At 39.7% G+C, this 16,173-nt stretch overlaps 1 protein-coding gene across 1 annotated transcript; it reads left to right on the top strand.

The window, feature by feature from the left end:
• The first annotated feature begins 7,891 nt into the window (after window positions 1–7,891).
• LOC141588046 (uncharacterized) lies at window positions 7,892–12,147 on the top strand. The gene is made up of 4 exons (XM_074409503.1): window positions 7,892–8,104; window positions 9,689–10,647; window positions 10,752–11,480; window positions 11,805–12,147. The coding sequence occupies exons 1-4, from the start codon at window positions 7,892–7,894 to the stop codon at window positions 12,145–12,147; spliced, it is 2,244 nt and encodes a 747-aa protein (XP_074265604.1).
• Window positions 12,148–16,173: the final 4,026 nt, after the last annotated feature.

The raw sequence follows: 16,173 nt of genomic DNA, 5'->3' as shown, positions 1-16,173 counted from the left end.
GGTTCACACAACGAGTCACAAGGACAAATGAACAAGGATAAATAGTTTACACAACGAGTTAAAAAGACTAATGAACAAGGAAAAATGCTTCACACATCAAGTCACAACAACAAGGACAAATGGTTTACACAACGAGTCACAAGTACTAATAAACAAGGACAAATGGTTCACACAACAAGGACCAAGGACTAAAGAACAAGGACAAATGGTTAACACAACGAGGCACAAGGACTAATTAACAAGGACAAATGGTTGACACAACGAGTCACAAGGACAAATAGTTTACACAACGAGTCACAATGACTAATGAACAAGGACAAATGGTTCACACAACGAGTCACAAGGACTAATGAACAAGGTTAAATAGTTCACACAACGAGTCACAAGGACAAATGAACAAGGACAAATGGTTCACACAACGAGTCACAAGGACTAATGAACAAGGAAAAATGGTTCACACAACAAGTCACAATCACAAGCACAAATGGTTTACACAACGAGTCACAACGATTAATAAACCAGGACAAATGGGTTAAACAACGAGTCACAAAGACAAATGATTCACACAACGAGTCACAAGGACTAATGAACAAGGATAAATAGTTTACACAACGAGTCAAAAGGACTAATGAACAAGGAAAAATGCTTCACACATCAAGTCACAACAACAAGGACAAATGGTTTACACAACGAGTCACTAGGACTAATAAACAAGGACAAATGGTTCACACAACAAGGACCAAGGACTAAAGAACAAGGACAAATGGTTCACACAACGAGGCACAAGGACTAATGAACAAGGACAAATGGTTGACACAACGAGTCACAAGGACAAATAGTTTACACAACGAGTCACAATGACTAATGAACAAGGACAAATGGTTCACACAACGAGTCACAAGGACTAATGAACAAGGAAAAATGGTTCACAGAACAAGTCACAATCACAAGGACAAATGGTTTACACAACGAGTCAAAAGGATTAATAAACCAGGACAAATGGTTTAAACAACGATTCACAAAGATAAATGGTTCACACAACGAGTCACAAGGACTAATGAACAAGGATAAATAGTTTACACAACGAGTCAAAAGGACTAATGAACAAGGAAAAATGCTTCACACAACAAGTCACAACAACAAGGACAAATGGTTTACACAACGAGTCACAAGGACTAATAAACAAGGACAAATGGTTCACACAACAAGGACCAAGGACTAAAGAACAAGGACAAATGGATCACACAACGAGCCACAATGACTAATGAACAAGGACAAATGGTTCACACAACGAGTCACAAGGACAAATAGTTTACACAACGAGTCACAATGACTAATGAACAAGGACAAATGGTTCACACAACGAGTCACAAGGACTAATGAACAAGGTCAAATAGTTTACACAACGAGTCAAAAGGACAAATGAATAAGGACAAATGGTTCACACAACGAGTCACAAGGACTAATGAACAATGAAAAATGGTTCACACAACAAGTCACAATAACAAGGACAAATGGTTTACACAACGAGTCACAAGGACTAATAAACATGGACAAATGGTTTAAACAACGAGTCACAAGGACTAAAGAACAAGGACAAATGGTTCACACAACGAGTCACAAGAACTAATGAACAAGGACAAATGGTTCACACAACGAGTCACATGGACTAATGAACAAGGGCAAATGGTTTACCCAATGAGTCAGAAGGACTAATAAACAAGGACAAATGGTTAACATAACGAGTTACAAGGACTAATGAACAAGGATAAATAGTTCACACAACAAGTCACAAGGACTAATAAAGAAGGACAAATAGTTTAGACAACGAGTCACAAGGACTAATGAACAAGGACAAATGATTCACACAACGAGTCACAAGGACTAATGAACAAGGAAAAATGGTGCACACAACAAGTCACAATCACAAGGACAAATGGTTTACACAACGAGTCACAAGGACTAATAAACCAGGACAAATGGTTTAAACAACGAGTCACAAAGACAAATGGTTCACACAACGAGTCACAAGGACTAATGAACAAGGATAAATAGTTTACACAACGAGTCAAAAAGACTAATGAACAAGGAAAAATGCTTCACACATCAAGTCACAACAACAAGGACAAATGGTTTACACAACGAGTCACAAGGACTAATAAACAAGGACAAAGGGTTCACACAACAAGGACCAAGGACTAAAGAACAAGGACAAATGGTTAACACAACGAGGCACAAGGACTAATGAACAAGGACAAATGGTAGACACAACGAGTCACAAGGACAAATAGTTTACACAACGAGTCACAATGACTAATGAACAAGGACAAATGGTTCACACAACGAGTCACAAGGACTAATGAACAAGGCTAAATAGTTTACACAACGAGTCACAAGGACAAATGAACAAGGACAAATGGTTCACACAACGAGTCACAAGGACTAAAGAACAAGGAAAAATAGTTAACACAAGGAGTCACAAGAACAAATGGTTTACACAACGAGTCACAAGGACTAATGAACAAGGACAAATGGTTCACACAACGAGTCACAAGGACTAATGAACAAGGAAAAATGGTTCACAGAACAAGTCACAATCACAAGGACAAATGGTTTACACAACGAGTCACAAGGATTAATAAACCAGGACAAATGGTTTAAACAACGAGTCACAAAGATAAATGGTTCACACAACGAGTCACAAGGACTAATGAACAAGGATAAATAGTTCTACAACGAGTCAAAAGGACTAATGAACAAGGAAAAATGCTTCACACAACAAGTCACAACAACAAGGACAAATGGTTTACACAACGAGTCACAAGGACTAATAAACAAGGACACTAAAGAACAAGGACAAATGGATCACACAACGAGCCACAATGACTAATGAACAAGGACAAATGGTTCACACAACGAGTCACAAGGATAAATAGTTTACACAACGAGTCACAATGACTAATGAACAAGGACAAATGGTTCACACAACGAGTCACAAGGACTAATGAACAAGGTAAAATAGTTTACACAACGAGTCACAAGGACAAATGAATAAGGACAAATGGTTCACACAACGAGTCACAAGGACTAATGAACAATGAAAAATGGTTAACACAACAAGTCACAATAACAAGGACAAATGGTTTACACAACGTTTCACAAGGACTAATAAACAAGGACAAATGGTTTAAACAACGAGCACAAGGACTAAAGAACAAGGACAAATGGTTCACACAACGAGTCACAAGAACTAATGAACAAGGACAAATGGTTCACACAACGAGTCACATGGACTAATGAACAAGGGCAAATGGTTTACCCAATGAGTCAGAAGGACTAATAAACAAGGACAAATTGTTAACATAACGAGTTAGAAGGACTAATGAACAAGGATAAATGGTTCACACAACAAATCACAAGGACTAATAAAGAAGGACAAATAGTTTAGACAACGAGTCACAAGGACTAATGAACAAGGACAAATGATTCACACAACGAGTCACAAGGACTAATGAACAGGGAAAAATGGTTCACACAACAAGTCACAATCACAAGGACAAATGGTTTACACAACGAGTCACAAGGACTAATAAACCAGGACAAATGGTTTAAACAACGAGTCACAAAGACAAATGGCTCACACAACGAGTCACAAGGACTAATGAAGAAGGATAAATAGTTTACACAACGAGTCAAAAGGACTAATGAACAATGAAAAATGCTTCACACAACAAGTCACAACAACAAGGACAAATGGTTTACACAACGAGTCACAAGGAATAATAAACAAGGACAAATGGTTCACACAACAAGGACCAAGGACTAAAGAACAAGGACAAATGGATCACACAACGAGCCACAATGACTAATGAACAAGGACAAATGGTTCACACAACGACTCACAAGGATAAATAGTTTACACAACGAGTCACAATGACTAATGAACAAGGACAAATGGTTCACACAACGAGTCACAAGGACTAATGAACAAGGTCAAATAGTTTACACAACGAGTAACAAGGACAAATGAATAAGGACAAATGGTTCACACAACGAGTCACAAGGACTAATGAACAAGGATAAATAGTTTACACAACGAGTCAAAAAGACTAATGAACAAGGAAAAATGCTTCACACATCAAGTCACAACAACAAGGACAAATGGTTTACACAACGAGTCACAAGGACTAATAAACAAGGACAAAGGGTTCACATAACAAGGACCAAGGACTAAAGAACAAGGACAAATGGTTAACACAACGAGGCACAAGGACTAATGAACAAGGACAAATGGTTGACACAACGAGTCACAAGGACAAATAGTTTACACAACGAGTCACAATGACTAATGAACAAGGACAAATGGTTCACACAACGAGTCACAAGGACTAATGAACAAGGCTAAATAGTTTACACAACGAGTCACAAGGACAAATGAACAAGGACAAATGGTTCACACAACGAGTCACAAGGACTAAAGAACAAGGAAAAATAGTTAACACAAGGAGTCACAAGGACAAATGGTTTACACAACGAGTCACAAGGACTAATGAACAAGGACAAATGGTTCACACAACGAGTCACAAGGACTAATGAACAAGGAAAAATGGTTCACAGAACAAGTCACAATCACAAGGACAAATGGTTTACACAACGAGTCACAAGGATTAATAAACCAGGACAAATGGTTTAAACAACGAGTCACAAAGATAAATGGTTCACACAACGAGTCACAAGGACTAATGAACAAGGATAAATAGTTCTACAACGAGTCAAAAGGACTAATGAACAAGGAAAAATGCTTCACACAACAAGTCACAACAACAAGGACAAATGGTTTACACAACGAGTCACAAGGACTAATAAACAAGGACACTAAAGAACAAGGACAAATGGATCACACAACGAGCCACAATGACTAATGAACCCACAAATGGTTTACACAACGAGTCACAAGGACAAATAGTTTACACAACGAGTCACAATGACTAATGAACAAGGACAAATGGTTCACACAACGACTCACAAGGACTAATGAACAAGGTAAAATAGTTTACACAACGAGTCACAAGGACAAATGAATAAGGACAAATGGTTCACACAACGAGTCACAAGGACTAATGAACAATGAAAAATGGTTAACACAACAAGTCACAATAACAAGGACAAATGGTTTACACAACGTTTCGCAAGGACTAATAAACAAGGACAAATGGTTTAAACAACGAGCACAAGGACTAAAGAACAAGGACAAATGGTTCACACAACGAGTCACAAGAACTAATGAACAAGGACAAATGGTTCACACAACGAGTCACATGGACTAATGAACAAGGGCAAATGGTTTACCCAATGAGTCAGAAGGACTAATAAACAAGGACAAATTGTTAACATAACGAGTTAGAAGGACTAATGAACAAGGATAAATGGTTCACACAACAAGTCACAAGGACTAATAAAGAAGGACAAATAGTTTAGACAACGAGTCACAAGGACTAATGAACAAGGACAAATGATTCACACAACGAGTCACAAGGACTAATGAACAAGGAAAAATGGTTCACACAACAAGTCACAATCACAAGGACAAATGGTTTACACAACGAGTCACAAGGATTAATAAACCAGGACAAATGGGTTAAACAACGAGTCACAAAGACAAATGGTTCACACAACGAGTCACAAGGACTAATGAACAAGGATAAATAGTTTACACAATGAGTCAAAAGGACTAATGAACAATGAAAAATGCTTCACACAACAAGTCACAACAACAAGGACAAATGGTTTACACAACGAGTCACAAGGACTAATAAACAAGGACAAATGGTTCACACAACAAGGACCAAGGACTAAAGAGCAAGGACAAATGGATCACACAACGAGCCACAATGACTAATGAACAAGGACAAATGGTTCACACAACGACTCACAAGGACAAATAGTTTACACAACGAGTCACAATGACTAATGAACAAGGACAAATGGTTCACACAACGAGTCACAAGGACTAATGAACAAGGTCAAATAGTTTACACAACGAGTCACAAGGACAAATGAATAAGGACAAATGGTTCACACAACGAGTCACAAGGACTAATGAATAATGAAAAATGGTTCACACAACAAGTCACAATAACAAGGACAAATGGTTTACCCAATGAGTCACATGGACTAATAAACAAGGACAAATGGTTAACATAACGAGTTGTTAGAACTAATGAACAAGGACAAATGGTTCACACAACGAGTCACAAGGACTAATGAACAAGGAAAAATGGTTTACACAACAAGTCACAGTCATAAGGACAAATGGTTTACACAACGAGTCACAAGGATTAATAAACCAGGACAAATGGTTTAAACAACGAGTCACAAAGACAAATGGTTCACACAACGAGTCACAAGGACTAATGGTTTACACAACGAGTCACAAGGACTAATGAACAATGAAAAATGGTTCACACAACAAGTCACAATAACAAGGACAAATGGTTTACCCAATGAGTCACATGGACTAATAAACAAGGACAAATGGTTAACATAACGAGTTACTAGGACTAATTGCAGCAGGAGCCACAGACCAGGACACCCCACAAATGCAAGCAGGCCAAAAAAACACCACACCCATTCCAGGAAGCAACCAAACTGGGCTAAGTTTAGAGGCTAATAGGTACGAGTACAAGCCCAACCACCAGCTGCCACCATGGCCAGCTGGTTGGTCACTAAACTAGGCTCAGAAAAGTCCTAGGGGTCCAAGGGAAAATCACAATGCAAGTCCTAGAAAACCAAGCTGGACAGAATCGCAAAAATGACAAACAACAAAAGCAAACTTTCCATTTCTCTAAAAACCATGAGGAAAAAGCACACAAAGAACTTTTGGCTTGTCTTCCCATATACCAGATACAACCTAGAGCCAATTTTAATGCCAAGGACTCAATCATTTCGTCCTCAAGTGCCTACATTCAACAGAAAAGCCAGCAATGTAGCAAAGGACCACAACCTGTCACCACACCGCATTTCTCTTTTGTTTTCATTCCAGTTTACAATTAAGAGCTTTTAAACCGTTGTAATATTGTACTTGGACTCTTACCAGCATGTGAGGAGGGATCCTGACCCTTGGATGTAGTTTTCTTTCAAGTTTGTAACCTAAAAGGCCTATATAAGGACCTCAACTCGATCGTTGTAACACAAATGATTTATGAATGAAACCTGAGAATTCTCTCAAATTTAAACCTCTTAATCTTGTGCTTAGTCTGTAGATTAGAGTCAGGCTTGATAATAACCTGTGCTTAGACTGTGGTTATTGATTAAGTACCTGTTAGTAGAGTATAAACTTTCCTGTGCTGAGACTGTGGTTAGTTTAGCTTTACTGTTTGTTTCAGTTGAGTCTTTCCTGTGTTAATCTGTGGAATCTCTTAACTCTAACACCCCAAATTGTTAGCTTAATTCCCTGTGAGAATTCTGTGGGTTTTATGGTTGATAATTATATCCAAAGTTCCCTCCTTTCAATCAAATCCCGAACTGTCTCAATTACAGTCCTTTGTGTCCTGTCACGTCATTCATTGAGTCTTAAAAATACTTTGAGTCCTCTAAAAATCCTGGAAATTTACTCAGAGTTAGTTCTCATATCAAAGTAATTTACTGCCAAGTTTCATGATTTTAGGAGGTCAATTCATAATTTTATTAAATAGCACAAGTTTATTGCATTCCTGAGAACTTGTCTAGTTTCTCGGGTTTGTTTGCTTGTTTTTGTCTAAACCCTTGGACATTACACTGCAAATTGGTATATCAGAGCAAGGTTTTAACACGATTCTATCTTGTGTTAGTCTTGGGAAGGAAAGTGAGTTCATTTTTACCCTAACTACAACAAAACTACAAAAAATAACCCATGAGTGAAGAGAGATTTACTGGTATTGAGACCAGGGTGGATCGGATAGGGAGAATCAATGAACTGGTAAATATTGTCAACACTCTTGCGAAGGAGTTCCTAACAGCCACCCTACGAGGCGGAGGCGGGGGTAGAGGCTTTGTTGGAGCAGGAAGAGGACAACCACACCACCAGGAATATGGAGAAGACATGTCAGATACTGATGAATCTATGGCAGAGGGCATCTACATGGAGAGAGACAAAGATATAAAGGTAGAAATTCCTGATTTCCATGGTAGTTTAAACCCTCAAGATTTGTTAGACCGGATTAGAACTCATTGAGAGAGTCTTTGAATTTAAGGGATATACGAGAAAGCTTTCAAAGTTTCTATCCTTAAATTCAAAGGTTATGCCTCACTTTGGTATGAAACCCCGAAAAGCCGTAGAATGAAAGAAGGCAAGGAACCCATTAAATCTTGGCTAAAACTTAAAAAGAAATTGAAGGATAAGTTTATAGCTAAAGATTACACACAGATATGTTTATCAAGTTAACCCAAATTTGAAACAAGACCAACAATCTGTTGAGTCTTATCTTAGAAGCTTTGAACAACTTACCCCGCAATGTGAGATTACTTGAAAAGCCTGAATAAAAATTGCTAGGTTTGTTGAGGGCTTAGATCCTAAGATTGCTATAAGAGTCAGAATGCAACAAGTCTGGTCCTTTGATGAGGCAGTCAACCTTGCATTGAGGATTGAAAAGATGGGAAAAGCCAAGGTCACTGCTTCCAAACCCCTTACCAGATCCACTTTCAAACCTTTTTCTGGGGTTAGGATTGGAGAAACTCCAAAACTTGCAACCCAACTGATGCAGGAGCATGTTCGGAACAAGCAAATGAGATCCTTATTAGTCGAAATGTAACTCAACTAGTAAAAGGATTTGAGCTTGGATCGAGTAATGTGTTGATGCTAAAATGGGAAGGTATGGGAGCTGCATAACACGGCTCTGGAGTTGCATATCACGGCTCCTAGGATGATTAGGATACACGGTTTCCTAAATCGTGTAGAATAATAAGTTAGTTAATTACTATTTCTAATAAAGTTAGGAAAGCTAGATTTTCCTAATCCTAGTCAAATTAGAATACCCTAAATCTGATTGTATTCTAGTTTTTAGTATTTTAATTACTTTCCTAGTTAGTTTAGGAAAGGGGAATAATTTTCCTAGTTAGTTTAGGAAAAGGAAAGATAGCTTAATTTCCAAGCTAGGGTTTGGGTCGAATTGTGACCTCGTTTAGGAGTATATTAGGCCGTGTATGATCGTCAGAAAACACCATCGAATTTCCAGCAATAAAATTGTTTACATTTGTGAGCATTATTCTGATTAGGTTTGCGAGCTTAATCTTTAGATCTTCCTTGCGAGGTTGATTGCGTGAATCAAGGTTTGACACCTTGCGAGGTTAGGACTAGGAATTCACCATACTATCCAGGTTACATCCTTAATCACGAAATAATCAGTCCAAACAAATCAATTTCCGCTGCAAATTTACTAATTATCACGACATACACAATCACAAAATTAACAAACTCAAACGAACAGTTCAACGATCTGTTCATTCTCGTTTTTCCATACTGTTTTACATCAAATTGGTTACCAGAGCTAAGTTCAGATTTATTCCTTAATAGATCTGTCTTGGGACGTTGCTAATCATGGTTAAAGACGGTGAAGAAGGTCCGAAAACATGGGAAGATGGTCATAACGAGCTGAAGTTGGAGATGGCTCAGATGGCTTATGTGTTAAAAAATATAGCAAGCATGTTGAAGGCTAAAGAGAAGAAAAAAGAATCGGACACCCCATCCGAATCTGAAGAAGAGGACGAGCAGCCAAAGAGGAAGTCAAAAAATAAGAACGATGATGATCGGGGTTTAAAACTCGATATTCCAGACTTTGATGGCGAGATGGATCCGGAAAAATTTCTGGATTGGGTAAGACAAGCTGAGAGGGTTTTCGAATATAAAGAATACGATGACAAGAAGCAATTTAAAGTTGCAATCTTAAAGCTTACAAAGTATGCATCTTTATGGTACGAAAATCTGAAAAAACAGAGGAGAAAGGAAGGCAAAGACAAGATCGAATCTTGGATCAAATTAAAGAAGCACTTGATGAGGCGATTCCTGCCAAGGGATTATGAGCAAGATAACTACTTAAAGCTCCAATCTTTAGAGCAAGGAAGCATGTCCGTGACTGATTACATCAAAGAATTCGAAAAGATGTCAATCGTGTGCGATCTTGAGGAGAAAGAAGAGCTAAGAGTGGCGAGATTCATCAAGGGCCTAACACCCGCGATTGCAACAAAGGTAGAAATCCAGAATTATGACGGGTTTAGTGATGTTTGCAGATTGGCGTTAAAATTTGAAAAACATGATAAGGCACGTAAACCTTATGCTTATTCCAAGGGACAAAGTTCGGGAACCAACTCATATTCCAGGCCAGCTCCTAGCAAGGCTAAAGAAATCCCGAAAGAAGAACCCAAGGACAAAGGAAAGGGTGTTGCCGAGCCAAAGGGGGGTTCTTTGAGGCGTTGCTTCAAGTGTCAAGGCTATGGGCATATAGCAAACGAATGTCCTCAGAAACGAGCCCTAACAGCTCAAGAATTATGTGATATGATCCCCGTATTTGTCACGCCAGAAGAAGAAACAGTTCAAGGGAATGTTGAAACTGATGGTGAAGGAAAAGTCTACGATTTGGATCCATTGAGTGAAGAGGAGTGTTTAGTGTCTGCGTAATTTACATATGGAACGGGTTCACCGAGAATGAACAACGGGAGCAAATCTTCCATACTCGGTGCAAGGTAAACCGTAAAATTTGCAATCTTATTATTGATAGTGGATCATGTGCTAATGTAGTAGCGAGGGACCTTGTTGATGAACTGAAATTGCAAACTAAAGACCGAGTTAAACCATATAAATTACATTGGCTGAATGGGGAGAATGGGATTCAAGTTAAGAAACAAGCCTTAGTTTCGTTGAGTTTAGGACCCTATGCTGATGAGGTGTGGTGCGATATAATTCCTATGAATGCATGCCACATTCTGTTGGGTAGGCCTTGGCAATTCGATAGAAAGGTTGAACATGACGGGAGAGCTAATGCGTATAGCGTGATGAAGGGTAATGTGAGATATAATCTGAAACCTATGTCACCTAATAAGATTAAAGAGTCCAAAACAAAGAAGGGGAGTATGTTTATGGAGGCTCGGGAGGTTGAGGAAGCTTTAGCTCGTGGAGAACGAACTTATGTGCTGCTGGTTCGTGAATTGGGGTCCGTTGGTGTGTGTGATGACCGTGAGGTACAGGAGTTGTTAGAAGAGTTCCGGGATGTGTTTCCGGATGAATTACCGGATGGGTTACCTCCTTTACGTGGTATTGAACACCAAATAGATCTGATTCCAGGGGCGGCATTGCCTAATAAGCCGGCCTATCGCTGTAATCCAGAGGAAGCAAAGGAGTTACAGAGACAAGTCCAAGAATTGATAGATAGGGGATATGTTCAAGAGAGCTTAAGTCCATGTGCGGTGCCTGCGTTATTAGTACCAAAGAAGGAAGGGACTTGGAGAATGTGCATTGATAGTAGAGCGGTAAATAACATTACAATCAAATATCGCTTTCCTATGCCAAGACTTGATGATATGCTTGACGAACTTTCTGGTTCGAGTGTCTTTTCTAAACTGGATTTGAGGAGTGGCTACCATCAAATGAGGATTCGAGAAGGGGATGAGTGGAAGACCGCGTTTAAAACGAAGCAAGGGTTATATGAATGGCTTGTGATGCCGTTTGGATTGTGCAATGCTCCTAGTTCGTTTATGAGGTTGATGAATGAAGTGTTAAGGCCGTTCCTTAACAAATTTGTGGTGGTCTATCTTGACGACATCCTGATTTATAGCAAAGATGAAGAGTCGCACAAACGACATTTGCGAGCTGCGTTTGAAGTTTTGCGAGATCAGAAGCTTTATGGTAAGTTGGAAAAATGTACTTTTATGGTCTCAAGTGTTGTCTTTCTTGGTTATATTGTGGGAAAAGACGGGGTAAGTATGGACCCATCCAAGGTCGATGCTATTCAAGCCTGGCCAGTTCCGAAATCAACTACAGAGGTGCGAAGCTTTCATGGTTTAGCATCATTTTATAGACGGTTCATCCAGGGTTTTAGCTCGATTGTGGCTCCAATTACAGAGCTAACCAAGAAGGGAGAGTTCGTGTGGACTAACAAATACCAAAAAGGCGTTTGAAGAAGTAAAACGCAAGCTATGCTCCGGACTGTTTTTTAGCACTACCCGATTTTAATAAATTGTTTGAAGTCGAGTGTGATGCAAGTGGTGTTGGGATTGGTGCCGTGTTAATACAAGAAAAGAGGCCTATTGCATATTTCAAATGAGAAATTAAACGGTGCAAGGTTGAACTATTCAACCTATGACAAGGAGTTTTATGCAATCGTGAGAGCATTGGATCATTGGAGTCATTATCTGCGTCCAAAGCCGTTTATTTTACATTCTGATCACGAGGCTCTTAAACACATCCATGGACAACAAAAGTTAAATCAAAGACATGCCAAATGGGTAGAATTCTTGCAATCATTCACGTTTTCTTCAAAATATAAGACGGGAAGTTCTAATATCGTGGCTGATGCATTATCACGAAGGCATTCATTGTTGATTGAGTTGGATGCAAGGATTCTTGGTTTCGAACATATCAAGGAACTGTACAAGTCCGATCCAGAATTTTCAAAGGAAATCATTGATCCGACAGTTTTGTATACTTGTTCGTGATGGCTATCTCTTCAAGGGTAATCGGCTATCCATTCCGAATGGGTCGATTAGGGAGTTGTTGGTACGAGAAGCTCATGGCGGGGCTATTCTTTGGACACTTTGGAGTTAATAAGACGAGTGACATCCTAAGTGAGCACTTCTACTGGCCGAGAATGAATAAGGACGTGCAAGAGATTGTGGCGAAATGCGTGGTATGTCAAAAGGCTAAAAGCACGTTCACCAAGGGCTTGTATACACCTGCCTGCACTGCTGTACTGCAGCCATGGAATGAGGTAAGCATGGATTTTATCCTTGGTTTGCCGAGAACTCGGAGGGGTAAGGACTCGATTATGGTGGTAGTTGATCGATTCTCGAAGATGGCGCATTTTATTCCGTGTCACAAGACTGATGATGCAACTAAAGTGGCTGATTTGTACTATAGAGAGATCGTTCGATTACATGGAATACCTCTTACTATTGTTTCAGATAGAGATGTGAAGTTTCTTAGTTACTTCTGGAAAACGTTATGGCGTTTGATGGGGACTAAGCTTCTTTTCAAGACATCACACCATCCACAAACAGATGGTCAGACCGAGGTAACCAACCGTACTCTAGGGAGTCTATTGCGAGGATTGGTTAGTAAAAGCACAAAGGATTGGGATATCAAATTGGCGCATGCTGAATTCGCTTATAATCGTACACCATCAATGACGACAGGACGAGCTCCATTCGAGATTGTCTATGGCGTGAATCCATACCTGCCAATCGATTTAGTGCCCATTCCAAAGAAAGATGTGTTAAGTTTTGAAGCCAAAGAAAGACAAGCGGCATTTCTCCGAGTATGTGAACAAGTTCGAGCTCAAATTGAGAAGGCAAATGCTAAATACAAAGAGAAGGCTAATAAACATCGAAAGCAGCCTGTTTTCAAAGAAGGTGATCTTGTGTGGTTACATTTGAGAAAGGAACGATTTCCGTCCAAAAGGAAGAATAAGTTGATGCCGCGAGCAGATGGTCCATTCAAGATCCTCGAATGTTATGGTTCTAACGCATACAAGCTGGAGTTGCCGAGTGAATATGGTGGGGTGAGCACGACATTCAATGTAGGCGACCTATCACCATATCTAGAAGACGAGGATTTGAGGGCAAATTCTCAAAAAAGAAGGAGAGAATGATGCGGAGCATGTTCGAACAAGCAAATGAGATCCTTATTAGTCGAAATGTAACTCAACTAGTAAAAGGATTTGAGCTTGGATCGAGTAATGTGTTGATGCTAAAATGGGAAGGTATGGGAGCTGCATAACACGGCTGCGGAGTTGCATATCACGGCTCCTAGGATGATTAGGATACACGGTTTCCTAAATCGTGTAGAATAATAAGTTAGTTAATTACTATTTCTAATAAAGTTAGGAAAGCTAGATTTTCCTAATCCTAGTCAAATTAGAATACCCTAAATCTGATTGTATTCTAGTTTTTAGTATTTTAATTACTTTCCTAGTTAGTTTAGGAAAGGGGAATAATTTTCCTAGTTAGTTTAGGAAAAGGAAAGATAGCTTAATTTCCAAGCTAGGGTTTGGGTCGAATTGTGACCTCGTTTAGGAGTATATTAGGCCGTGTATGATCAGAGAAACACCATCGAATTTCCAGCAATAAAATTGTTTACATTTGTGAGCATTATTCTGATTAGGTTTGCGAGCTTAATATTTAGATCTTCCTTGCGAGGTTGATTGCGTGAATCTGCGTTTGACACCTTGCGAGGTTAGGACTAGGAATTCACCATACTATCCAGGTTACATCCTTAATCACGAAATAATCAGTCCAAACAAATCAATTTCCGCTGCAAATTTACTAATTATCACGACATACACAATCACAGAATTAACAAACTCAAACGAACAGTTCAACGATCTGTTCATTCTCGTTTTTCCATACTGTTTTACATCACCAACCAACACCAGACAAGGGGAAGAGTCATGTGAATCCTAGAACCAACACACCTGTGATTGATGGGAAAATTAAATGCTTCCAGTGCCAAGGGTATGGCCATTTTAGGAAGGACTGTCCTTCTAAGAGAACCTTGACAAAGAATGGAAGTAGAACAGTGGGAGAGGGAAGGTTTGGTTCAGATGAGGAAGATGAGACCACGATAATGAAGGAAGTGGAGACTGAAGGAGAACCGTAACAAGATGCGCTTGTGGCCCCCCGATACAGTCACAACTTAGTCTTGTGGAGGGTCATGCATTCCCAACACTCACCTCTGGGAAGCTGATCAAAGATCCCCGATATTCGAACCGATGCACAATCCAGGGGAGGGTTTGTAACCTAATCATAGATGGGGGAAGTTGTACAAATGTGGCATCAAATGCCATGGTTAGTAAACTCAACTTGACAACTCAAGAGCACCCAAACCCTTACAAGTTGAGATGGTTGAACAAGGGAGCAGAAGTAAGGGTGGACAAACAATGCTTGGTTCCATTTTCTATTGGGAAAGTGTATAAAGATGAAGTCTTGTGTGATATTGTCCCAATGGATGCCTGCCACCTACTCCTGGGAAGGCCATGGGAGTATGACAGGAATACCACTCACCATGGGAAGGATAACATCTATAGTTTCAAACATGAAGGCAAGAAGGTCACTCTGACCCCATTACCACCCAACCAGAGAAACTATGGAGGTCCAAGTATGCCAGAGGAGAGCAATGGTGTGCTATTTCTTTCTGAAGCAGCCATGATCAAAGAAATGAAGCAAGAACAACCTGTCTGGGTGTTACTATCCAAAGAAGTAAGCAAGGAAGGGAGTCCCGAGATACCTGCTGAAGTTAAGCCATTAACTCGAGGTATAAGAAGTATTTCAAAAGAGTTGCCTAGTGGGTTGCCACCATTGAGAGGCATTGAGCACCACATAGACCTTGTTCCAGGCTCAGTGCTTCCCAACAGGCCAGCTTATAGAAGTGATCCAGCTGCTACCAAAGAATTGCAAAGCCAAATTGAGGAACTTATGAGCAAAGGATTTGTCAGGGAATCTCTCAGTCCTTGTGCAGTCCCTGCTCTACTTGTTCCAAAGAAAGATGGAACATGGAGGATGTGTACTGACAGCAGAGCCATTAACAACATCACTGTCAAGTACAGGTTCCCAATACCAAGGTTGGATGACATGTTAGATGAGCTCAGTGGTGCCATGATATTTTCTAAGATTGATCTCAGGCAAGGGTACCATCAAGTCAGGATAAGGGAAGGAGATGAGTGGAAGACTGCCTTCAAAACTAAACATGGACTATATGAGTGGCTTGTGATGCCATTTGGTCTTTCTAATGCACCAAGCACCTTTATGAGACTGATGACTGAGGTGCTAAGGCCATGTTTAGGCAAATTTGCAGTGGTCTACTTTGATGATATCTTGGTTTACAAAGAAGAAGGAAAGAGAACACCTGAAACATCTTGAAACTGTGTTCAGGATCCTCAAAGAACAGAAACTATTTGGCAAACTAGAGAAATGCACTTTTATGGTTAAAGA

The sequence above is a fragment of the Silene latifolia genome, chromosome 6 (genome assembly GCF_048544455.1).
Source record: "Silene latifolia isolate original U9 population chromosome 6, ASM4854445v1, whole genome shotgun sequence".
NCBI lineage: Eukaryota > Viridiplantae > Streptophyta > Magnoliopsida > Caryophyllales > Caryophyllaceae > Silene > Silene latifolia.
This window is presented reverse-complemented; position numbering and strand designations above follow the sequence as displayed.